Source organism: Ursus maritimus, unplaced genomic scaffold (genome assembly GCF_017311325.1).
Source record: "Ursus maritimus isolate PB19 unplaced genomic scaffold, ASM1731132v1 scaffold_32, whole genome shotgun sequence".
Lineage (NCBI taxonomy): Eukaryota > Metazoa > Chordata > Mammalia > Carnivora > Ursidae > Ursus > Ursus maritimus.
The window spans coordinates 26,260,014-26,284,725 of NW_024425786.1; the positions used below are offsets into that span (position 1 = coordinate 26,260,014).

The 24,712-nt window shown below is 49.1% G+C and overlaps 1 protein-coding gene and 1 pseudogene across 1 annotated transcript; one reads left to right on the plus strand and one right to left on the minus strand.

Moving 5' to 3' along the window:
- Positions 1-1,076: 1,076 nt before the first annotated feature.
- On the minus strand, positions 1,077-5,246 carry SMIM12 (small integral membrane protein 12). The gene is made up of 2 exons (XM_008694420.2): positions 5,118-5,246; positions 1,077-2,017 (listed from the first exon to the last, which is right to left on the minus strand). The coding sequence occupies exon 2, from the start codon at positions 2,010-2,012 to the stop codon at positions 1,734-1,736; it is 279 nt and encodes a 92-aa protein (XP_008692642.1). The 5' UTR covers positions 2,013-2,017; positions 5,118-5,246; the 3' UTR covers positions 1,077-1,733.
- Positions 5,247-11,973: 6,727 nt separating this feature from the next.
- The window catches only part of LOC121099808, a 37,705-nt pseudogene continuing 24,966 nt past the window's right edge, over positions 11,974-24,712 (plus strand).

Consider the following 24,712-nt stretch of genomic DNA (forward strand, 5'->3'; position numbering starts at 1 on the left):
TTGCTCACTTAGCTTAAATGTCAGTGGGTTTCACGAGCCAATAGGTTCTCACACCTCTTCCTGCCCTCCGCTCCCACTGCCCTTCCAACAGCACCAGTAACATCTTAAGCGGCAGCATTTAGAATAAATTCGTGCAGCCATTTAGGAAAGACATATAGACCCTTGAAACTGCTCATCCCATCTCATCCAAAACGCCATTTACTGGTCCTGCCATTTACTCCCAAATGCAAGAGAGGCCTTATAAAAGACAATCATTGCAATATTTACACTAGTGAACAATCAGAAACAACCCACGTGTCCAGCAACTGGAAAATTATTAAAAACACACTAAGCTTTATTGCCACCTGATGCAGCTATTAAGAACAACTAGGATTATGAAGACGTGATAAGACAGAAAAATGATTATGACATGAAACACTACGTAAAAAAGGAATATAAAATTAAAGGGACAGTAATGATAAGAATCTTAAAAAATGGGGCGCCTGGGTGGCTCAGTCATTAAGTGTCTGCCTTCGGCTCAGGTCATGATCCCAGGGTCCTGGGATCGAGCCCTGAATCAAGTTCCCTGCTCAGTGGGGAGTTTGCTTCTCCCTCTTCCTCTACCCCTTCCCCTGCTTGTGCTCTCTACGCTCTCTCTCTCTCAAATAAATAAAAATCTTAAAAAGAAAAAGAAACTTAAAAACTATGCCAAGAATTTCTGAAGGTAACAAAATGCTACCTTTTTGGTTGCCCTGGAGCCCTGAGAGTGGGGGGCGACCATTTTTCAATCTCTACCAAATGTTCTTTAATGTATATATATTACTTTTATAGGGGAAAATGTATGTCTGTGTATAACTGAAAAATTTGATAGCAATTATTAAGCTTCCCGGTCTACACTGAATTCCCATTTTGAAAGGTCCTATAAGCCTCTTCTCATCATGATAAAAAGGCTCCTGGGAACCCGCAGCTCCAGGACTCAGTGCCTGGGCCCCAAAGCCCTTGGTTAAAGGTCAATGTTATCTGACCCTGAAATGTCTGCACTTGCACAACTCCTAAGGAGACCCCAACACCATCTGGAAGATATGATTAGATCAATATGGTTCTCAGATGCCATTTTAATCAAGTTTTGTACCATACAGTGATGGGGGGGGTGGAAAATGTGATTGTTTTCAAGCAAATTCACCTGTCCCAAGGTAAATAGCCTGGGCTTCCAAGAACAGTAAAAGGCTTTCCTCCCCAGGGAGTCTCATTCCTGAGCTGACAGGACAGGATTTCAGGAAGAACGAGTACAAGAAGAGGGCAAACTAGTGAAGGGAGCCAGGTAGCTTTTTGAATTCTTCCCAGTGTATACTGGAACTAGGCATGCAGGCATCCCTCCTAAGGCAGCACCCCAACCCCAGCCACTCCCACCTGAGGCCAAAGTGCCTCCCCAAAGAAACAGACTGCCATCATTCAGTTCATGACACTCCTCCCCACGGTGCGCCCAGAAGCACAGAAGCCTGAGCAGTTTCGGCCACCATACAACACATGCAGCCTTCAGGCCAGAACCCTCAAGGGCCTTCCTCTACCCTGGCCCCTCGGCTGCTCGCGTGTCCGCCTGGCAACAGAAGAGTGGCCAGTGTGTGGGGGGCTGGGTGGCACAGGAGGGGCCGGAATGAGCCACACAGCAAATCCGATGTGGGTTCTGGAGCAGGGGAGACATGGTGGCAGGGCCAGTCAGGGCCCACACAAGGACCCATAGGGCTCTGTGTCCTTCAATTCTTCTCCGGGCGGTTTCTGTTCAGGACAGCTTTAGGGGCAAATTCCAGCTTGTCCTTAAGGCTCACCACCTGCGTGTGGTCCTTGCCTAGCAGTTCATCCAGCTTACGGTCCTCCCGGCGCTCAGAGATGCTCTTCTCCTCCTCCACAGGCTGGGGATCCTTTCCCCGGATGAACCATTCCAGGTGGTAACCCACAGCCCCGACCACGAAGGCCACCGGAAATGTGACATAGGGAGCATAGGTACGCACCACGGTCCAAAGCACAGGCCACATGACATCTGCAGAAGAGCACAAGGCAGCATGAGGGAGACACCAGCATCCCCCTTCCCACCGAGTACGGACGACCCACCAGGGCTCTCCGTTTACCAGGCAGCCTGGCACAATTTACTGGGCATCCACCCCACACAGAGAAGAGGGTACCTTGCTTAGGCAACAGCTAGGGACCCAGAACAATCCAGAAAAATTTGAAAGATGTGATTGTTAGGGAAGAGGGGAAGAACCTCTATTTTATGTACTATACTCTTTGACCATTATGCAACCATGTTTGGCAGTGTTCCCCACAAGGGAACCTCTGAGCTTACCTAACAAAGATTCAAGCCTTTGATTGGCCCCAGGCCCTCCCTCCACAGTTACCAACATTTCAGGAATGGAAAAGAGCCTTTCTCTGCTCTATGCAATTTCTCCATGAACAGAGCCAGCCACACTTTTCCCACCAGGTATAGTCCCACTATGACTCTCCTGGCTCCAAGATAATGAGAAGTAATTCCTCTACCTTACAAAAAGAATAAGGAGCATATTTAAGTGGCCCAAACCCTAATCCATTACTCAACCATTCTGATTTTTAGATAATGACTTTTTTCCTATTCTGAACTTGATCTTTCTAACAATGAGACATACCTATACTGCTGGCCAAACCTCTTCCAAAACACATTCTCTTTAACCAAACCCATACCCTCATACTTGCATAATAAACTCCTAAAAATATCACCAACACGTTATACGTACTCCAAACATGATCAGTTCTTGAATTTTTCTGTTTAAAAAAAAAACAACCACTATATAAGCCCATGGCAGGGGAAAAAATGGAATGGCCCTGGAGCGTCCTAAAATGAAGTAAGACAACACCAAAAATATAGAAACACACAAATTGGTTCACTCTAATGGCCATTTAGTCTCACGACTATTACCATTAACAATTTTCAAAGATTATTCACAGGGCACCTGGGTGGCTCAGTCAGCTAAGCGTTGACTCTTGATTTCAGTTCAGGTCATGATCTCAAGGTTGTGGGATCAAGCCCCGAGTCGGGCTCCGCTCTCAGCACACAGTCTGCTTGTCCCTTTCCTTCTACTCCTCCCCCCACTTGTTCTCTCTTGCTCTCTCTCTAATAAATAAATAAAGTCTCTAAAAAAAATTACTCACATTATCATCATAATGATAGCCGCCAATTATTGAGCACTTACGTGCCAGTCCTTGGGCCAAGCACTGTATATATAGTACCTTCTTTTATCCTCATGTCCACTCCATGAGGTAGATGGTATCATCAGAGGGTTAAGTAACTTGCCCCAAAGTCTCAAACAAAAGATCGCTCATTCCATTTGCACCTCTGTAGGTGTTTCTCCAACTTGGCTATCTCTACTCTGAAGTAGACAACTGAAATCTCACCAGGGATAAAGTGATTCTCTCTCTCTCTCTCTCTCTCTCTCTCTCTCTTTGGTTCCAGTTCTCTTTGGAGGAATCCCAGCATTCTGTGGACCCAAGACTATAATGGACCATTATCAGGGAAAAACTGCAGCAGCGCCACAGTTTCCCTCTGGGTCCTTTGTCTTGGCACCGCCCTATGCTGGACAAGTCACTGGCTGGTCATCACCCGATCTTCACAACACCTCTATGAGGTAGGAATTATTTAGCCCAGATTTGTGTCTAAGGCCACAAAGGCACAGGGACACTGGCACATTATGTGAACTTGTCCAAGATCACCAGAAGTGATAGAACCACTGCTCTCGAATCCAAGCCTCTCCAAACTTCAACATTTGTGCCCTTTCTAGTGGCAAGAACACACTGCAGATAGGTGTGCTGTTTCCGTCCAAATCCTGGACTTGGGGAGCACTGCCTGCGATGTTTTTCCATCAACTTGGCATGTCAAATATCTGGAAGAGCTTCCCTTTTGGCAAACTCTTAAGATTACTCAGAGGTTTGTGAAATTATAGGGCTTAGACATTGTTAAAAGAAACACCCCTGAAGAACCTCCAACCTAATACTTCATTTTCTTTCCAACTTTTATGCAAGCTCTCTATAAGTTAACACTCACCATAAACAGCAATTGTCCTGATCCCCAAGCTGTTGTAAAACATATCAAACATGAGTCCCCAATTCATTTCATCTCCCACATGCAGCAAAGGGCTGTTGTCCTGCCTACATTCTAATCATTCCCAAATAAGTCAATTAATTCACTTATTCAACAGTTAGAACCACTTTCTCCGTGACAGACATTGTGCTGCCGGCCTACCCCACTAGTCTGCATTGCTCAAAACACTTAAGCTCCAAGAGGGCAAAGACCGTGTCTGTGCGGCCCCCACTGTGTCCTATCCATCCCCCACCCTTCCCGCCCTGCCTGCCATAAAGCGCTCCCAAAAAGTTTGTTAAATGAATGAATGACAGTTCAACAACGCACCAGCGTAAAACCACAGCAGTCGCCCACCCCCTCGCCCTCATAAAGCGGCAGGAATACAGCAGGCTAATTTGCTGATTTCAAGAAGCTAAATACTCTCTAACAAGTCATCCCGAGTACCAAAATGAAGGCGGCAATAGCGTCCCGCAAATACTGGAACGTCTTCTTTCCAGCCCGGCGCAGAGGAAGCCTGAGTGTCCGGTAAAGGTCAAGTGGGTTGCCAGGAAACCTGCCCTTGTGCGGGCGCCCCAGAAGCCCAACGACACCCGAACCTCAGTCCGAGATTTGAGGATTGTTAACAAGGGCAGAGAAGACCTGACAGGGTGGAAGGACTGGCCCTGACCGTCACTCGAGCCAGGCCCAGGAATAGGAACGCAACTGAAGTCCGAGTTCCAGGTATCTGGCCTTCTCCCTCCTCTGGACTCCCGGTCCCCTGCCCGTATCCCACCTCGCTCGCGGCCTCGGCAGCGTCCGTTCTCACCCACGTGCCTGAGGTCGAGAAGCCCTGACCGCAGAGGGTCCGCTGGGCGGCCAGACTCGGCCTCCGAGCCCTGGGAAGAGAGCTGTCAGGCCCGGACAGGGCCGGAGCGGGCACTCGCAGTCACCCCTCCCTAACTCAGAGGTCACTGCCAGGAGCCGTCACCCTGACAACGGGCAGCCCCCGCGCCGCTCCGGGGAAGGGAACTGCCCGCTGGCACCGCGTGCTCACCTGCGCCGCAGCCCGCACTCCACGGTGCTGCCCCCGCCCTCTCGCTCGGTCGCTAGCCTGGAGCACCGAAGTCGCCTCTCCCAGCGGCCCTCGGGGCCTGGCCCCGGGACCCCGCCCTCCGGCGCCGGCACTTTCGGAGCGCGCCGATTGGCTGAGCTCCAGTCAGAGGACCGGAGGAAGCTGAGCGTCCGCAGCGGGCCCCGCTGCGCCGAGACGGGTACTGCGCCCCCTCGTGGCCTGGAGGGTTTCCCAGTGACGTCCGCACGAGCTTTTCGCTTGGAGAAAGTGGAAGGTCATCCATTCATTTGTTCAACTGAGGTTTATTAGGCGTCTCTAAGACCTACGTCTGGACACACAAAAAATAAAAGACATGTTCCTTGACTTCAAGAAGATCTCCTTAGCAAGATATAGTCTAGAACTCTAAGAACTCTTCAGATCTGGGCTAGCTTTCTAGCCATGTGACCTTGGGAACATTATTAATCCGCCGGAGCCTCCTTTCCCTCTTATGCATAAAGGTAATAACACCTATTTCACAGGATGTTGTGAGGGTTTGATGAGATAATGCATGTTAAGTGCTGTGCCAGGTACATAGCAACAGGAAAATAAATGGTACCATTGTCAATATACAAAAAACTGAAATAAAATGAAATGTAAGTCTTGCCTGACCCTTCAGATACAAGTATTCACTCCCCTGTGTCCCCACTATGCCCCGTACAGATTTCTATTTTATCACGTACAGTTGACTTCTGAACAGCAGGGGTTCGAAACTGTGGGGGTCCACTTACACATGGATTTTTTTTTCAATAAATGCAGAATGGTACTAGAAATATATTTTTCTCCTCATTATGATTTTCTTAATAATATTTTCTTTTCTCCAGCTTATTTTATTGTAGGAATACAGTACATAATACATATAACATACATAATATGTGTTAATCAACTGTTTATGTTATCAGGAAGGCTTACTAGTCAACAGTAGGTTATTAGTAGTTAAGTTTGGGAGAGCGTCAAAGTTATACATGGGTTTTCCACTGTTCAGGCGGTGGGTACCCCTAGTGCCGTCATTGTTCAGGGGTCAACTGCATAGAGAAATAACACCAAAGCTCAAGCTCTGTAATGCCCCCACTAGCCCTGCCTTCTCACCTCTGTTCCACGAGTCTCAGCCAAGCATATTTACTCATCTTTAGTAACACAGGCTAAAGCCCTCATACTCCCAGGCAGACCAAACGGTTTCACGCCTCTGTGCCTTCGTTTATCATGCTTTTTCATCTACCTGGACTGCCCCGAAGTAACTCTACATCATTTTTCAAGCTTAAGGGACACCTCCAGGGGAAGCCTCCTAGCCCGCAGCATCACATCAGATGCCCTTCCTCTACAATCTCAGAGAGGTCAGGGCTAACTCTGGCAGTGGAGATAAAGAGAAAGGAACAGTATAGAGAACTATGTAAGAAACCATTATTAGCAGACCTTGTTCCCTAAATGAATGTGTAGAGAAGAGAAGGGAACAGAATTGCCCAGAACAATTAGCATTCAGCCAGCCAATCGACATGTGCTAGATACTGGGGGTGCAAACATGACCAGAACCAGCCCCGCCTTCAGGAGCTCTCAGACCAACCACTAGGGAAGCAGAGGGCTCTACAAACTGCCAAGGGGTGTGAGAAATGTGACAACAGAAGCGTGCATAAGTAGCTCAGAGGAGGAACCCGGGAAGAATCAAGGAGGGCTCGCCAGAGGGACTTGCCCTTGAGCTGAGTCTCAAGGGATGGCTAGTAGTTCGGTCAGGCAGCACTGAGTGGGGCTCGAGAGCACAGACTTAGGAATCAAAAGTGCGTTCAAATCCTGGTCTTGCTGCCTGCTCATCTCAGAAGAGCTGTTTACACTGTTTGTTTACACAAATGCAATGAGTGTACCCATCCCCTAGGGTGGTTCTGAGTCCTACTCACTTAACGTGTATAAAATGCTTGGCAAGGTACTTGGCGCCTCCTGAGTGCTCAGTTAATGGTCACTGGTATGTTTAGTATTCCCCAAATTGCTTCCTCCTTCTGTAATGTCCTATGTCCACTTATGGTTTAACTTATTCACTAAGCCGGAAACCTAACTGACATCGTCAACATCTCTTCATCCTTGCACTATTCCCCAAACCCAGCTCAGAGCACCTGTGTCTCCTGAATGTCTCTCAAGTTTTTCATCACCTTCCTCTCTTACCTGGACCACCTGAGCAACTCCCTCAGTGGTAGCCCCACCTTCCACTGCTCCCACCAGTCCATTTCCTTTCTTAAACAAAGTGTCTTTCAAAAACTTAAAAAAACCATGAAATTTCTGGGGCACCTGGACAGCTCAGTCAGTTAAGCGTCTGCCTTTGGCTCAGGTCATAATCCCAGGGTCCTGGGATTGAGCCCTGCATTGGCCTCCCTGGTCAGTGGGGAGTCTGCTTCTCCCTCTCCCATTCTCCCTGCTTGTGCGTTCTTGCTCTCTGTCTCTAAAATAAATAAAATCTTTAAAAAAAAACATGAAATCTTCAGTTTAAACCCCCTCTCTTACCATGGGTCCCTTCTGGCCACATCTCCTCTATGCTCTCTACACCCCTGTTTGAGCCTGTCACCTCCCTCCAGTCTCTGCCCTTCCCATGATCCCACACACATACATACCCTACCATGCATTTGCCCAAGCTGGTCCCTTTGCCTGAAATTAATGTCCTCCCTTTCTTCCTCCGCTGCAAAACTCTAACTCATCCTGCAAGACCCAGTTCAAAAGGCCCCTCTTGCAGAAAGACTCAGTTGAGTGCTAGAGGCCTCCTCCTCTGGTCTCCTCAGCCCCTATGGGAGAAGCCTCCTTCTGTACGTGCCATTCTGTTTATGTGCCTGGCTACGGCCACCTGGGAGCAATGGAAAAACACAGGGACTGGATCTAATCCTTCCCTGGTCCATGGAGCCCAGCACAACTCCCAACCCTCAACATGCAGAGACTCTGCACCACGTCAGCTCCACACGGGGAGACTTAGACGTTGGTCTGTAGCAAGAGGCCCACCACACTCATTCAGGGCTGCCCTGTTCCTCTGTGCCCATCCCATAGACCTCATGGTCCTGGGAAACCTGGCCCAGTTTCTGGGAAAAGACATAGACTCATAAGGAGCTGTAGTGTGTAGAAGGTTAAACTCAGACTCGGCCATTTCTCGGCTTTGAGATTTGGGGTAAGTTGTTTAAACTCTCAAAGCCTCCATTTTCTCACCTGTAAATGATGGTAACGACAATATTGGCTTCAAGGATTGCTCCGAGTATCATCTAGTGCAAACCTTGCCCACGTCCCAGTTTTAGAGATGAGAAAACTCAATCTCCAAGAGGTGAAGTGACCCAGCTAAAGGCTCACTGGGCAAGTCCGGGGGAAATAGACAAACTGGCATTTCCAGTGGAAACTTTGGGACGGTCATCCAACCTAAATGTTCTCACACCTGGCTGCCCGTCAAAATCACCTGGCACACTTGTCAAAAACTCATTTGGGGGAAGAGAGTCTATTCACAGTCTTGGACAGGGCCCAGGAATCTGCGTGGGATCAGCTCCAAGCTGACTCACTCTTGGGAATTTGGATCACGTGGGGTTCCTCTCCACCTTCCAGAGGTCTCACGTAAGTGTGTGTACGACCTCTTGCTTTTCAGGTGGTCTCCCACACTGACTTGTAAAATAGCTGTTTTTGGCCCTTTCCTGTTCAAAACCCTTCTGTGGCTTCCCACGGTTCCTCAGACCCAGGCCCACCCGCTTCATGTTGACCCAAAAGCCGAGCATTGTCATGCCTCTGCACTCCCGATGCTCTTTCTCCTCCTGGCCTTTGCACAACTGTTGTCTGATCTTGGAACATTCTTCCCAGCGCTGGCCCTCCTCCAGTGGCTCTTGCCAGCACTCACCCTTATTCTGTAACTGCTTGTTCACTTGTCTGTTTTCCCCATAAGACCATTAGTGCCATAAGAGTAGAAACTACACTTGTTCAGGGCTCTCTCCCAGGTGCTGGCCAGTGCCAACACTGGTTCTTGATAAATGCCTCCTGAATAAATAAATGAGAATTGCCTAGTCCAGTGTGGCCCAGAAGGGCAGTCAAAGATTTGGATGGCTCTTCTTCCTGCCTCAGGGTTACACATCAACCCCAAGTACTAAAGGGGGCTGCCAGACCAGGTGGGGACCGCCATCAAACCCTTTCTGGGCTCCGAAAGCTGGAGAGCCAAAAGCTCCTGGTATGGCATGAGCCAGGCCTGGGTCCATCACTCCTAGCCCTGCCTGTGACTTCGGAGGCCACTGCACCTCTCCTGAGCTTCAGCTTTCTCACCTGTCCTAAGGATGAGCTATGTTACTGTAAAACACTCCCCATAAACATTAGCCACCACTACTAGCTTGGCGTTGCTACTTAGCTTCCCAGGAAAGTTCCATTCTCCCCCCTGAGACGCCCACCAAAGTGCCCACTCAGAGGACACATCAGAAAAGGTGACAAGACTAAATCGAACAGCGTTTCTGCGGCTGATCAGGAATGAGGGGAGCAGAGGCAACACCGGACCCTTAGGGGAAGGCAAACCAGTATCCATGTGCATCTAAGAAACACAGCACTCCCTGTTTATCGAGCACAGGCCGGTGGGCCAGGCACTGGGGTCTGGGCTGCCCTGTTGGGGGGCAGCCTGAGAGCATTGGAGGGCAGAAAGAGAAATGGACTGAACTAGGAGTGGTGAGGAGAAAACCCTCCCCTCCTCACCGTCCCTGGGCCCCTCCAGGAGGGCTCAGGTCCTTCTGTGGATACCAGGGGGCCGAATCCCCTTTGCCCCAGCTGGCCCAGGCTACCACGCTCTCCCCAAACCGAGAGAGTGGCTCCCGGCCTCCCCTCCCTCCACTCCCCCACCCCACTCCCATTTCCCTACCGCCCCCCCACACACACACCCGGCTCCCACGCACGGGGCAGAGGTGGCTCCTTCTGGAGAGAGCAGCGGGCCAAAAAAAATACAGGGACCTAAAAATAACCCTGTCGTAGGATTTTTCCCCTTGTTACCCTCATAAGCCTCTCGATGACAGAGACCACACTTAGATCACCTCTATACACTTCTCACTCAGTCTTGCTTTAAGGTAGCTGGTCAACAGATTTTGTGTGAATGGAATTGTATTTGAGGGCAATGAAAAAAAAAAAAATTTCAGTGGCTCAAAGCACCAATGGACAGATCACACAGACACCTGCAGCTTTGAGTGTAGTCCAACCTGTAAGCTCATTTGCATGTATTTGCATAATGAAGCCAACTTCATTTCCCCTGGGGTCCAAAGGCTCTGCATCATGGGGGATCCAATCAGTCCTGGCTTGGGGTTGGGAAGGGAAACTGTCAAGGCCAGAGACTGGTCCCTCTGAGGACTCTGGGACAATCTCTTTCTTCCTTTGCTCACTACCCTTTCTTTACTCATCAGAGCCAGTGATCCTGAGCCTTCTTGAAGTTAGGGATTCTGTCTGGTGGTGGAGATCCTGACACCAAGGATGGGAAACCCCCCGGATGGTGAGTGGTAGGAGTCTGGAGATGGGAGTAGATCGAGGTTCTGAAATCAGAATAGCTTGGGTTATTCTGAAGCAGCCTGGAAACAATGGGTGTGGAGAGGTGGTGGTGGGGAGGAGGGGAGGCTGGGTCTCGGAGGTGCTGCTGTCTGGAGTCTTTGAGGCTGTCATCCCCCCTCCTAGTCAGCAGATGGCCCAGAGCCTGGTCTGGGATGAGGAGGCCGTCTCGGCCAGCCTCAGTCCCTGTCCCTCCTGCTGACACTCCCCTCCTGCTGTAGTTCTTCCTGTCCTGGCAGCCTGGAGCTCCTGACTGAGGCAGTGCTTGCTGAGAGCTGACCTCTCTGTCCTGCAGCCTTGGCAAGCCTGGGATGGGGGCCAGAGGCACTGGTTCCAACGCCTCTCTCTATCACCTCCTGGCCTGCCAGCCTACTGTTCCGGAGGAGGAACTCCTGAGTTCCAATCCCAGTGTAGGGTTTAGATGCTGCCTTGGACAGCCAGTGTTCTTCCCTCTTTATGGTTTCTCCTCCCCGGTGACCCTACAGTGGAATGGGGGTGGCCGGGCGGGGGTAAAAGGCAAGGGGGAAATTTTCCCCTGGGGGAACACTCTCCTGGAACCCAGAAGAGAAGAGGTCATCTTAGGTTGGTCTCTTTCTTCCTGTCTCAGCCCTGGAGTGGGTGGGTGGGGGTTGTGGGAGGGAGGAGAATGAGCCTGCAGCCAGATGGGAAGGAACGGGGTGTGGAAGGAAAGGGAGGGGGTGGATACGTAGATGCGTAGAAACTGGGTGTTCTTGTTTGGTTCCTGTGCTAAGCGGAGGTTGCACCGCTGAGGCTCCGGGCCCTCACAGCAGCGGATATAGGGTAGGGTTGTAGCGGTGGAGATGTGACTTCTGATCAATTTGCCTAAAGCCGGCTTGTGCCAAACACGAGATCACCTAATGACTGGTTTCTTTGAAGATATATTTTTTTAATGTCTGTTTGGGTATCCTTTTATTTTTGGTAACCTAAGGATTTTTACAAACCCATTTTGGCTGAGCACCATTCTATCTCGTGAATAAGTGTTTATCAGATTTTTGCAGCAGCATTTGATGAATGATGGCATTATTTTTTGTGCCCCTAGAGTGTCTTTGTCTAGGATGACTGTTTTAAGGTATTTTAAGCTCATTTGGGGATAGTACAATTAATCACAATAAATTGATATGCATTACCTAAAAGGGTTACCAGAATACCTAAGAATAGAGTTTTAGGTAAAGTGGCCTGTTGTTCGATTCTTGAATTCTTTTTCTTCTTATTTTCCCAGGAGGTTCCCGGGGCCTGGCCCCCAACACTATGAAGAACCCTTGCTGAGGCCATGAGGGGTTACCATGGCGACCGCGGTAGCTATCCCCGCCAGCCCGTTTTTGCCGACCAGCAGCATATGGACGTGGCCCAGCTGCCAGGCCTCCCGTACCTGCTGGGCCCGGGAGGCCTTTCTCCACCGAAGCCCGCTGTGCCCCGAGAGCTGGCCTGGGACACCTTTCTCTCTTCTCCCTGAAGGGCCCCTGAGCCTGAGTGAGGGGCCATCAGTAGGTCCTGAGGGATAGGGCCGGGTTGGGTAGTACACCTTCCCCAGGATGTACCCCGCCAGGGGCCCCCTTTTCGACACCTGTGAAGACTGTGTGGCCACTCCTCAGGGCAAGGGTGCCTCTCGCTCTGCCTTTCTACTTCCTGGGACCAGTTTGAAAAGCAGTTGCCAGTTCAACAAGATGGCTTCCACACGCTCCTATACCAGCTGGAGGTTCAGCAGGGGCTGCGGCCCGGCCAGGGCCAGCGTCCGGCACTGCCCCGGGAGGCTCCGCAGCGAGAGCCTCCAGGCCATCCGGCACCTGGTTCACTCTGTGCAGAAGCTTCCTTTTGCCAAGTCCCACTTTGAGTGGCCCCAGGGAAGCTGGACTATACGCCCAAGGCTGAGGGAAGAGGTGGCTCTGAGGAGACAGCTACCCCGGCCTGGGCTCTGGAGTGTCTCCTTACACCTCCTGGGTTCACCAGCCTCATCACACCTCACCACCACCACCACCACCAGTCCAGGCATGGCAAGAGGAGCAAGAGCAAGGACCGCAAGGGGACGGGGCGGCACCAGTCCAAGGCCGCTGGCTGTGGAGCTCCGATGACAACCTGGACAGCGAGCATGGGCTGGCGCAGGGGGCGAGCACCCGCTGGGGAGCCTGGTGGGCCCCCTTCTGCCTGGAGGCTCCAGACTGGTCCCACCGACTCTGAGCTTCAAGGGGCGCCGGCGGTCGGAAGGCTGGCTGTCTTGCTCTGCACTGGTATGTCCATGTCACTGGATGGACAGTCGGCTCAGCCGGGCGCCTGGCTCATGATGGCCAGGGCCGGATGGATACCCAGGGGCCGGGCCAGGCAGGCCCCCGGGTCCGGGAGGCCAAGGCCAAAGCCAGGACTTATCACATCTGCAGGTGAGTTTCTTGGTGGGGGGGGCACGGGTCCTCAAATCTTCACTGGTTGTCATCCAGGGAGCTATCAGAAGGGTTGGGTGGGAGTCAGTTGTCCCTGTGGTGTGGAGGCCTGGAGACAGGGAGGTTCCGCCCTGCCTCACTGTGTCACCTGAGCCCCCTTTTGGGATCTCGCTTTCTCTATTTGCGGCCAACGAGGAGCCCTTCTATTCTGACATTGTGTGTCAGTGCCAGGAAGACTTCCCTTCGACCTGCTGTTTGGACAGCAAGCCGGCCTCTGTCTCCTGAGCTCGGAGGCAGAATGGAGGTTGAGGGTAGGCAGGGATACAGTGACAGTGTGGCACTCTCTCTGGCTGCGGCTTCCTTGAGATTGAGGTCAGCCGTTGGAGCAGCTCTGCCCCCTAGGCCTTCTTCCAGACCTCTTTTTCTGCTTAGATCTGGGTGGTCCAGATACTGCTCTTGAGTAGGAAGGTCAGTTATTTCCAGAATGCGTTTCTGCTGGAGTATGTCATGCTGGGGTGCCTGGTGCTAGATGCCATGAGGCCCAAGGAAGAGCCCTCCTGGGAGCCTGTCCTGTGCTCTGCTCTCCTGGGCTGGGACACACTGGAAGTCCAAGCCCCAGATTCAACACCAGGGCAGGGCTTCTTTGGGAGTGGATGGCGGTGATAGCTGGCCTGCTGTCCCCAGCCTGTCTCCCCACTTGTACGGTTTCTGCAGGTGAAGCCAGGAGACCCCTTCTGCTTATGGTGTCCTTATCCATCCCACACCGTCCCCTCCTCCATCTCCTTATTGAGGTGGGGTCAGGGCTCTTTCACCATCAACCTTCCTCTTCTCGCCTCAGGCCCCTCTCCTATCCCCCTGGCTTGCTTTTTTTTTTTTTTTTTTTAAGTTTTATTTATTTAAGTAATCTCTGCTCCCAATATGGGGCTCAAACTCACGACTCTGAAGGACCCAAGAGTCACACGCTCTTCTGACTGGGAGGTGCACCAGGCGCCCCTGGCTTGCTTTCTGAGGCCTCCCATAGGTTTAGGAGGAAAAGTCAATACAAGTTCTGGAAAGTCCAGCAGACTTGGAGTTAAGTGCTCCCAAACCCACATGCCACACATTTAGTCCATGTCATTCACTCAGTGAGCATTTCCTGGGGGCCGGATGCGGTAAAGATGACGGTTACAGATGGCTTGTGAAGAGCCTAATGGGTCGGTGGATAGACAAGAAGCGGGTAGCATAGAGCAGTGAGGCCAGAGCAGGAGAGCCCCGGGCGCCACATGCGAGCACAGAGGAGGCATCTCCACCGGTGGTGGCGGCTGGGGGCTGCTCAGTGCAGCTTCGGGGAAGGAGGACTCCTGGAGGTGAATCCCAGTGGAGCTGGAGCTGGAGTTGGTCGAGCGCAGAAGTGGATTAAGGGTCTTCCGTGAAGAGATCACGGCTGTTCAGAGGTACAGAGAATTGACTCTTGCATGTGTGTTTTGGGTGTCCCAGCTTCCTAGGGGCTCTCCCTGGGTGGAGAACTTACGAGAGCTCAAGAGAAAAATAGGACCACGTGGAAGCAGGAAGGGCCAATGGAAGCAGCCAGTAGGGAAGGTGGGAGACTTCTAGGATTCAGACTTTTGGGTGGCCGCCTCCCCGGGTAGAGAGAGGTTTCTTAAGCTGGGAATTGAAGGGTCTCAGCAGAGGGCCAAGGAGGGGACACCACCTCCTTCTCCCCCATCTGAGCCCTGGCTGTCCCTGGAGCCTCACTGCCACACCGCTGCTCCCCTGCTGCTTCTCCAGGGCTGTCCTTGACCTCTTGGGGCTTCCTTCTTAGCATGCACCTCACAGTGTCCTGCAGAGGAACGAGGAGCCGCAGTGGCTGTTGCAGGAGCCCCGCAGTGTGGCAGAGAGCGCTCTGGCTGTCCCATCTGCTGGCCTGCCCCTTCTGCAGAGAGCACAGGGAAGGGATCCCTTGCAGGGCTTGGGGGTCCAAGGCATCTTAGGATTGCAAAGTCAGAGCCCCTGTGTGAGAACTAACAGACTGTAAGGGGCCATGCCCAAAGTGGGGGAAGCTGGCCCTATCGGACTGTGTGTGTTTTTGTTGGATCCTTAACCCCCTTTGGTTGAGACCCTGTTTCTCCCACTGCGCCAGCTCTCCCTCAACCCCTCTCCTGAACCCCCCTCTTTCTACTGGAACCCTTGTTCCTTTATGGAGTCCTTCGTCTCCTCCCCTGTGTTCCCATCTTCAGAGTAAGCCTCTCCTCACTGAGTCTCCCCTGCCCCTCCCCCGTGGGTTCCCTTCCATCTTGGGACCCCATTCCACTTCGGGTCAGTGTTCTCATTTTGATTTCTGTCCCGTCACCCAGCCTCACCCCCGAGTCTCTGTCTTCCCTGAACTCTATGTTCTCCTTGAATCTTGACGCTCTCAAAGTCTCCATCCTCACCCCCACCAGCTCTCCGTTCCCTTGCAACAGGTGTTTGAAATCTTCCCCACCTGCCCCCAGCGCCTCGCCCATGCCTCCTGCTTATACCTGTTCTTCCTAGTGTAGGCCAACCATCACAGGCTCCCTGCCTTCCCGTCAGCCCACCTACAGACTCATCCAGATCCCCAGCCACCCCTGTCCCCATTCTGGGCCTCAGAGAGCTAAGACCACACTCATCCCAGGCTAACTTTTCCAGCAGGGCTTGGTGCCTATCTCCCCAGGCTTCCTCTGTCTCTGAACTGAACCGTCCCTCTCCCTCCTCCCCACATTGAAAGACCATCTCTTTTTATCTTTATCTTTACTGGTTTCTCTTTATCCCAAAGTATGCCCAGGTCTCTCATCCTAAAAATCCTTCCTCTTCTCCTTACTCCCCCTTGCCATCTCCTGTCTTCCCTTCATACCCAGGTTCTTAGAGCACAGAGTCTGGGCGCTCTGTACTTCTTTTCATTCTCGCCTTTATCAGTCTGACATCCACATCCCCTGCGCGTCCCTTTAAAGTAAATTCCATCAGTGGTCGCCCCAGTGGTCTCATGAGAGGTCTCCTTGAAAGTGCCCCCTTTCAATGCTTATAATAATAATAGCTAACATTTATTGAGGACTTATTGGTGTGCCAAGTAATATATATTGGCTTATTTATCCCTCCCCAACGCTGGGACGTGTCAGCATAATTGTTTCATTACTAATTCACAGACGCAGGTTCTGAGAGAGTAATCAGTTTTTGCTAAGACGCTTAGCAAGTGATGGGGGCAGAAATTTAAACATGGCTCTAACTCCTGAGCCCTAATCACTAACCTCTGAATGCACTGTGGCATTTGACATTATCAACTCTTTTATTCTGAAATGTCTCCTGTTTCCATGACATGTGCATTCTCCTGACTCCCTCCTACCCCTCTGCCCACCCTCTCTTCTCAGGTGATCTGCCAGGCTTCTTTCTTCCTTTCTTTGCAGCCTCCCCTTTAAATGTCACTGAATCCCTCCCCCAGCTCTCTTTTCTTTCCCTGGGCTGTTTCATTCACCCTGTGGATTCGCTGCCACCCATGACTCCCACGTGTCTGCCTCCAGTCCAGACTCTCCGCTGAACTCCAGGAACTGAACAATCTTCGAACCACCGCTTAGCATTTCACTGCCGAACTTAAGATGCTTAACCCTAACCTATCACTCCTCTCCCCCAGACTCTGTTTCTCTGGGATTCTGTGGCTCAGGAGCGACAGCACCATCCCCAGGTCCTCGAAAGTTCGGCAGCCTCCCAGTCATTCGTGGTTCTCCCCGCCCCTTCGCCCCCTCGCCCCCCCACGCCTTCCAATCAGACCTCACTGATGCTCCTTTTTACACCTCATTTCCATCTCCTCGTCCCCCTCATTGTCATGGTCTTAATTTAGGCTCATCATCTCTTGCCTGGCTAACAGTATCAGCCTCCTAATTGGTCTCCTCCCTCTGCCCCCCTCCACCCCTGCCCTGCTCCCGGCTCTATAACATAGTGTGTATCCTCTTTGGACTGTCAGAGCACCCTTTCTGAAACAAACGTGATGGCACTTGCCTGCTTGAGCTCCCTGTGGCTCTTCAGAGAGGGAAGGAGGGAAGAGTTGGAGGATTTGGGGCAGTTGTGGAGTGTTAAGAGGAAGGAGAAGGGAGAAGGAGGGGTGAAAGGTGATACGTCACTGCTTGGGGTGGGTCAACACAGGTCACTTTGGCCTCGGAGCTTCGTCCTCCTGGTGTATGACCTCGATCAAGTAGTAAGAGGTGCATGAAGAGTGATGAGGCATCTCCTGAGGGAGGGGGACCGCCGAAACCTGACCCCTGGCTCTGCCGTCACTGCATGTCCCTGAGCGAGCTTCAGCTAGGCAGAGCGCCTCCCACTGGCAGTGGGGACAGAGGGTCCTGGCTGCTCCATGCAGCAAGTAGGGCCGTGTCGGAGAGACAGAAGCCCCCTGTCTCCGCAGGTGCCGCAAGATGACTGGGGGTTACCTCCTGCTGGGGGCAAGGACGGGAGATCCCCCCCAAGCCGCAGGATGCGGAGCGGCAGCTACATCAAAGCCATGGGGGATGAGGAGAGCGGAGACTCAGACGGCAGCCCCCAAGATATCTCCCCAAAGCGGCTCCGCGCTCACCTCCCGCCGCTCCAGCGTGACTAGGCTCGGATTTGGCACGGGACAGGGAGGGCCAGGGGTTGGGGTGGGAAGCTGGTACTCGGGTCCCCATGATGTGTGTGGGAGTGTGTACCAGGGGGTTCTTTGCTTAGGTTCATCTGGGAGTCTCGCCCCTGCCCCACATGAAGAGGTCCCTGGTGATCGCTGCAACTGAGTGGCTCTCTTTGGGAGAGTCCCTTTACCCAGGAGTCTCGTGGGAGGATCCCTGGCTGGGGTGGGGTGGGGGTTTGAGGGATACAACCTGCTCAGGGCCCCTTTCTAGCAGACGCCTGTTCTGAATATGGAATGTTGTCCTTCCCCAGTTGTTGTGTCCCCTCCCCGGATCCATCCCCCGGAGCCCATCCCTGCTACAGCCGTTCCTCATACCACCGGATGGAGGTAGGACAGTCCAGCATGCCTCAAGTCCCATACTCAGCCTGTGCCTTAAAATCAGAGGTCCAGCCCACGGAGAGAAAGCACAGGTCTGGTTCTGGGGGCTTCGGGAAGCTCCTCTGCCTTGGGATTCCCCTGAGCTGACTCAGACTGGGGTCCCAGTCACATCCCTTCCTACAAAACCACCAGGGGTCCTCAAAGTGATGAGTTTGTAGGGGCGACATCATGGTCTCTGAGGTTCCCCAGCTGTGTCCCGGCCTGATTAGCCCCAGCTCGCCCGGCGGTGAAGTGGCAGGCGGCTGGTGGTACAGACCGGAGATAGGTAGCAGAGCTGCTGTCGGGAGATGCCTGCGCTTGATCACTCTCCCCACCCCGCCTGGGACTGTTAGTGAGACTCCAGTGCAGAGCCCTCTTGTCTTCTCACCTTTAAAATGACAGTGCAGTAGTGATATTTATCTCAGGGCTTTTGTGAGAGTTCAGCGAGAAAATGTATGGAAACACAGGGTACCTGGCCCCCAGATTGGTACTTATAAATGTGTGAGTTCCAGCCCCTAGTGTAGACTTCTCGCCCCTCAACTAAGCTTTTGAGGCGTGCATGATTACATTACGCGGGTAATCGATAAGTAATTCCAGCTCAGCTATCAGCTGAGTGACCTGGGGCAAGTTATTTGACTCTCTTTGAGCCCCACTTTCTATTTAAAAATAGGCATCATAATAGTGTTCTTGGCCCATAGCCAAAGCACTCAGGAAAGGTTAGCTATTTTTACTGTTTGCTGGGGAAAAAGGAATGCAAAAAGCAAAGCAAAGTGTCCAGATTGGCTCCCATTGTTTGCCGTCGCAGCCTTTGTTACATTTCCCGAATCAGGGAATCTGGATTGGCACAGCTGTCTTTTCACATCAGACTAGCTCTGTGGGTTGCTAAAGCCAGCGGTTAATATCAGTCCTCGGTTTTACTTGACCCATCAGCAACATCTAACGCCGACGATGACTCTCTCCTTCTTGAAGCACCATACCAGTTGGCTTTGAAGGCACCATAACTTTTAGGTTCTCCTGGATTCTCTCTCTGGCTGTTTATGCTTAGTCTTGCCACCGGTGCCTCTCCAACTCTCCAGGATCTGAACACTGGATTTTTCCAGGACTTAGTTCCTGACTCCTCTCGACACTCACTCCCTTAGGTGAGGTCATTCAGGCTCATGGTTTTGAATATTACTGAGGGCCCGATGACTCTCCAAATGTGCATCTCCAGCCCCAATCCTCCCATAATTGCCAGGCATGAAGGTTTAACGGTAAAATTCAAATCTCACTTGGGTATTTAGTAGACATTTCAAACGTATATGTTTCCACAGTGGAACTGCTAGTATGTATCCTCTTCCTCTTTCCCCTACAAAATATCCTGCTCCATCCACTGTCTTCTCTCCATTCCAGACAATGGCAACTTTATCCTTCTAGGGGCTTGGGTCCAAAAGCCTGAAGTCAGTTCTGACCCCCTTTCTCTGTCTCACATCCCCCGATCCGGTCCTTCAGCAAATCCTGTTGGTCCCACCTTCCAAGCATATCCAGGATCCCCAGCACTTCTCACCACCTCCACTGCCACCACTCCAGTCTACGCTACCATGGCTTTTGTCCGGCTCTTCCCCTGCCCCTGGCCTCCTGCACGTGCCTTCCAATTCATTCTCTCTCAGCACAACTCCAGAGCAATTATTTTCCTAAAATAGAATTGCATTCACTCAAAACCCCTCGCCTTTACACAGAGGAATTTTTACTATGACTCTTAAGGTCCCTGCATGATGGCCCCTTGCTACCTGAGTTCCTCTCCTAACGCTGCTCCCTCCCTCACCCATTCCAGCCACACTGGTCCCCTTGAAGCTAATTCTCTTGACCTCACAGGTGCTCCAGCTTAGCTGTCTCCCTTCTGTTTTAGGTATGTCTTTTATGTAACAGTTCAAGGAATTTATCTTTACATCTATTCTGACAATTGCTTGAGGGTTTAGTACATTTATATTTATTGTGATGACTGATATGCCTGGATGTATTTTCTCTTGTTTTATTTCAGGTCTTCTTTATTTCTCCCTCGCCTTGGGCAATGCTTTTTCTACTCCCTTTGCTACCTCTCTTGATTAGTTTTCTTCATTTTTCTTTTATTATTCAACAGAGATAGAGACAGCCAAAGCAGAGAGGGAACACAAGCAGGGGAGCGGAGAGGAAGAAGCAGGCTCACAGCAGAAGAGCCTGGATGTGGCGCCGATCCCATAACACCAGGATCACGCCTGAGCCGAAAGCAGACGCTTAACCACTGTGCCACCCAGGCGCCCCAGTTTTCTTCTATATATTTTTCTTATTACCAAATCCCACACCCGGCTTGGCAGTTCTATATTCTGTTTTCTTCATCCTTTGTGGTCACTCTTGTAATTTTCATGTTAATTTTGACTTAGCAAAGTCCAAATCTGATGATTTCTTCTAAGGACACTTTTGTTTTGACCACCTCTTCCCTTCTTACCTGTACATGTTGCCTGGGATATTTTAGTTCCATCTTCTTAGCTCTCTCTCCAAATTAAATTTTTATTATTGTTGCTACATTTTATGGTTTTAGTACGTGATTATGTAGACTCACATTGGTACGCACCTTCTTATATTCATTCCTTCCTTTTAAATATCTCTTGAGTAATTTTTTTCAGCTGCCAAGTCTGTTAGTAGCAAACTTTGCCTTTAGCAAAAAAATGGAGTCTACCCTCATTATTTAACACATAAATCTGTTATTTTTAGAATCTTAGGTCAACATTTCTCTTTTCTCTCAGCCTTTGAAGATATTCTTTGTCATCTGTCTTCTGTTGCTGTTGGGAAGTTCAAATCAATCTGATTCTGTCTTTGTGGACGGTTTTCATTTCTTTTCTGATTGCTGTTGAGATCTTGTCTTTGATTTTGGTGTTCTGCAGTTTCACTCTGATGTGTGTGTGTGCTCTGAATCTAAAGATGAATGCTCTTCATCAAATCTGCAAGGTTGGAAATTCTCTCATGGTTACTGTTTGCTGGCACATCTTTTTTTCACTCTTTTACTTTCAACCTACTTTTGTGCTTTTCTTTTTCAAAAATCCAATCTAACAATTTCTGCCTTTTGAGCGAGGCTTCTTGTTCATTCACATTTAATATGGTTATTGATATGGGGTTGGCGATCCTGTCGTTGTTTTTCCTCTGTTCTTTCTTTTTACTGTCTTCTTGTATCAAATACAAATGTTTTAGGGTACCACTTTTTAATTTCTTTTGTTATTAATTCCTTTTACTATGTATTTGAGTTATTAGAGTTGTTCTAGGAATTATAATCGTGTATCATAACTAATTAAAACCTAATTAATTCTGGTAAAATATAGAAGCACTGCTCCAGCATATCTCTTTTTTTTCCCCTCCCTCTTTGTGCTATTGTCATGTACATTTTCTGTGTATATGTTATAAATCTAACCATTATTACAAAGTAATGATGATGTTATAATAATAGTTTTGTAAAATTTTGTGCCTTTTAAAGAAGTTGAGAGAAAAGTGAGAAGGGTGTATCTATAGCATCTTTTTATATTTGTCATTTCTGGTCTCCTTTCTTCCTATGGATTTGAGTTACCGTTAAGTGTCACTTCCTAGCCTGAAGAACTTCCATTAATGTTTTTTGTAAGATAGGTCTGTAACGCACTTTTCAGTCTATATGTATTTGGGAATGTCTTTTTAATTTTTATTTCTTGTTGAAGAATAGTTTTGCTTTGGATATAGAATTCCTGGTTGACAGTTTTTTTCTTTCAGCATTTTGAATATTCCATTCCACTGCCTTTTGATGCTCTGATGAAAAGCCAGTTGTTAATCATATTATTGTTTTCTTGTGCGTGATGAATTGTTTTTCCCTTGCTGCTATTAAGATTTTTCTCTTGTAGCCTTCAAACACGCTGACTGTGATGTGTCTGGCTATGGATCTCTTTTGTATTTAACCTACTTTGAATTTATTGAGCTTCTTTAATCTGTATTTAATGTTTTTCCCTCACATTGGGAAAGTTTTGAGCTGTTATTTCCTTCAGGTATCTTTTTCTTTCCTTTTCTTTTAGGATTCCCATTGCCACTGCACATACTGCTTTTGTGTGTTATTATCCCATAGCTCTCTAAGGTTCTATTCCGAGCTTATTCTTTTTCTCTCTCTCCATTTTTCAGATTGATAATGTATACTGATCAACTTTTTACTGATCATTTAAATGCTGAGCCCTTCTAGTGAATTTTTCACTTCATTTCTTGTACTTTTCAGTTCCAGAATTTCCCCATTTAACTCTCTTTAAAAAAATTCTGGTTTTTTGTTGTGAGGGATTTTATCTGATGAAGTCGTATTGCTGTGCTTTTTAAATCTCTTTAAACATTACCTTTAGTTTCTTTTTTAATATATTTGTAACAGCTGTTGCAGTTTTTTGTCTGATAAATCAAACATTTGGGGATATTGACATTTTCTTGCTTATTTGCATGTCTCATAATTTTTTGTTGTATACTGAACATTTTAAGTGGTATATTGTAGCAACTCTGGATTTCCTTACCTTACCTTTTAAAAATTTTTAAAAATTTACAGTCTAGTTAGTTAACATACAGTTATATTGGTTTCAGGGAGTAGAACTCAGTGATTCATCACTTAAGCATACAATACCTAGTGTGCTCATCACAAGTGCTCCTCCTTAATACCCATCACCCATCTAGCTCCCATCCCCCACCTCCCTCCCTCCATCAACCTCAGTTTTTTCTCTATTGTTAAGAGTCTTATGGTTTGTTTCCTCTTTCTCTCTCTCTCTTCCCCCTTTTTCCTTCCCATATGTTCATCTGTTTAGTGTCTCAAATTACACATATTACACAAATCATAGGGTATTTGTCTTTCTCTGAGTTATTTATCACTTAGCATAATAACCTCTAGCTCCATCCACATCGTTGCAAATGGCAAGACTTCATTCTTTTGATGGCTAAGTAGTATTCCATTGTGTGTGTGTGTGTGTGTGTGTGTGTGTGTGTGTATACCTACATCTTCTTTTATCCATTTTTGCCGTCAGTGGACATTTGGGCTCTCTCCATTGTTTGGCTATTGCTGATAATGCTGCTATAAACACCAGGGTGCACACCCCTTCGAATCTGTCTTTTTTATCCTTTGGGCAAATCCCTGGTGCAGTTGCTGGTCATAGGGTAGCTCTCTATTTTTAACTTTTTGAGGAACCTCCACACTGTTCTCCAGTGAGTGGCTGCTCCAGCTCTGCATTCCCACCAACAGCGTAAGAGGGTTTCTCCACATCCTTGCCAACAATTCCATTGTTTCTTGTGTAGTTAATTTTAGCCATTCTTGACAGGTGTGAGGTGGTGCATCTCATCACGGTTTTGGTTTGTATTTCCCTGCTGATGAAAGTGATTTGGGCATCTTTTCATCTGTCTGTTGGCCATCTGGATGTCTTCTTTGAAAAAGCGCTCATTCGTGTCTTCTGCCCATTTCTTAACTGATTATTTGTTTTTTGGGTGTTGAGTTTGACGAAGTTCTTTACAGATTTTGATACTAACCCTTTATCATATATATCATCTGCAAATATCTTCTCCCATTCTGTAGGCTGCCTTTAGTTTTGTTGATTGTTTCCTTTGCTGTACAGAGAGGATTTTTATCTTGATGAGGTCCCAATTGTTCATTTTTTGCTTGTTTCCCTTTGCCTCTGGCGACATGTCTGGTAAGAAGTTGTTATGGCCTGGTGCCTGGGTGGTTTAGCTCACTTAAGCATCTGCCTTCAGCTCAGGTCATGATCCTGTGCTGGGATGGAGCTCCTGGTTGCAGGGAGCCTGCTTCTCCCTCTCCCTCTACCTGCTGCTCCCCTGCTTGTGCTCTCTCTCTGTCAGCCAAATAAATAAATAGATCTTAAGAAAAAAAGTTGCTATGTTTCAGGCCAAAGCTGCTGTGCCTGTGTTCTCCTCTAGGATTTTGATGGTTTCCTGTCTCAAATTCTTAGGGTCTTTCATCTGTTTTTGAATTTATTTCTGTGTATGGTGTAAGAAAGTGGTCCAGTTTTATTCTTCGCATGTTGCTGTCCAGTTTTCCCTTCCAAACACTATTTATTAAAGAGAGACTGTGTCTTTTTTTCCATTGATAGTATTTCTTCTTGCTTTGTCAAAGTGATATTAGTTGACCATAGAGTTGTGGGTTCTTACTTTACCTCTTGAAGATTATTATTGCTTGTTTATGTGTTTGTTGATCCGACTAAAATCTGTAAAAATCTGTCTTCCCTGTTAAATGTGTATTCATGAATTTTTTTTTCTTTCTTGTTTTTATTTTTAAGCCTGGTTTCCGAGGGGGTTTGTCCTTGTGCCCTGTATAGCTTTTAGTGTTCAGCCACAGAGATTGTGCCCAATAACCTTGAGCCAGAAAGGCTTCTCTGCTTATGGTTCTGTGTGTGGACTAGGAGTACAACTTCAGGCTGCTTTTCAGCCTACCCTGATTTTACTTTTTTTTTGCCAGGCTCTCCTTTATGTTACTTGCCTCCACATGTGCATAGGCTCCATTGGCCAGAGAGGTGTAAGTGCAGCTCGAGGCCTCTTGTCTCTGTTGTGCATGCGGTCACCTCTTAGTTAACCTGCCCGGGATATGTGGAGCTTATCAGACCTCTCCCTGGCGACGTCTCATCTCCTGAACT

Excerpts from the sequence above, each read along its gene's own strand:
- SMIM12 (XM_008694420.2), bottom strand. The coding sequence starts at position 2,012 with ATGTGGCCTGTGCTTTGGACCGTGGTGCGTACCTATGCTCCCTATGTC.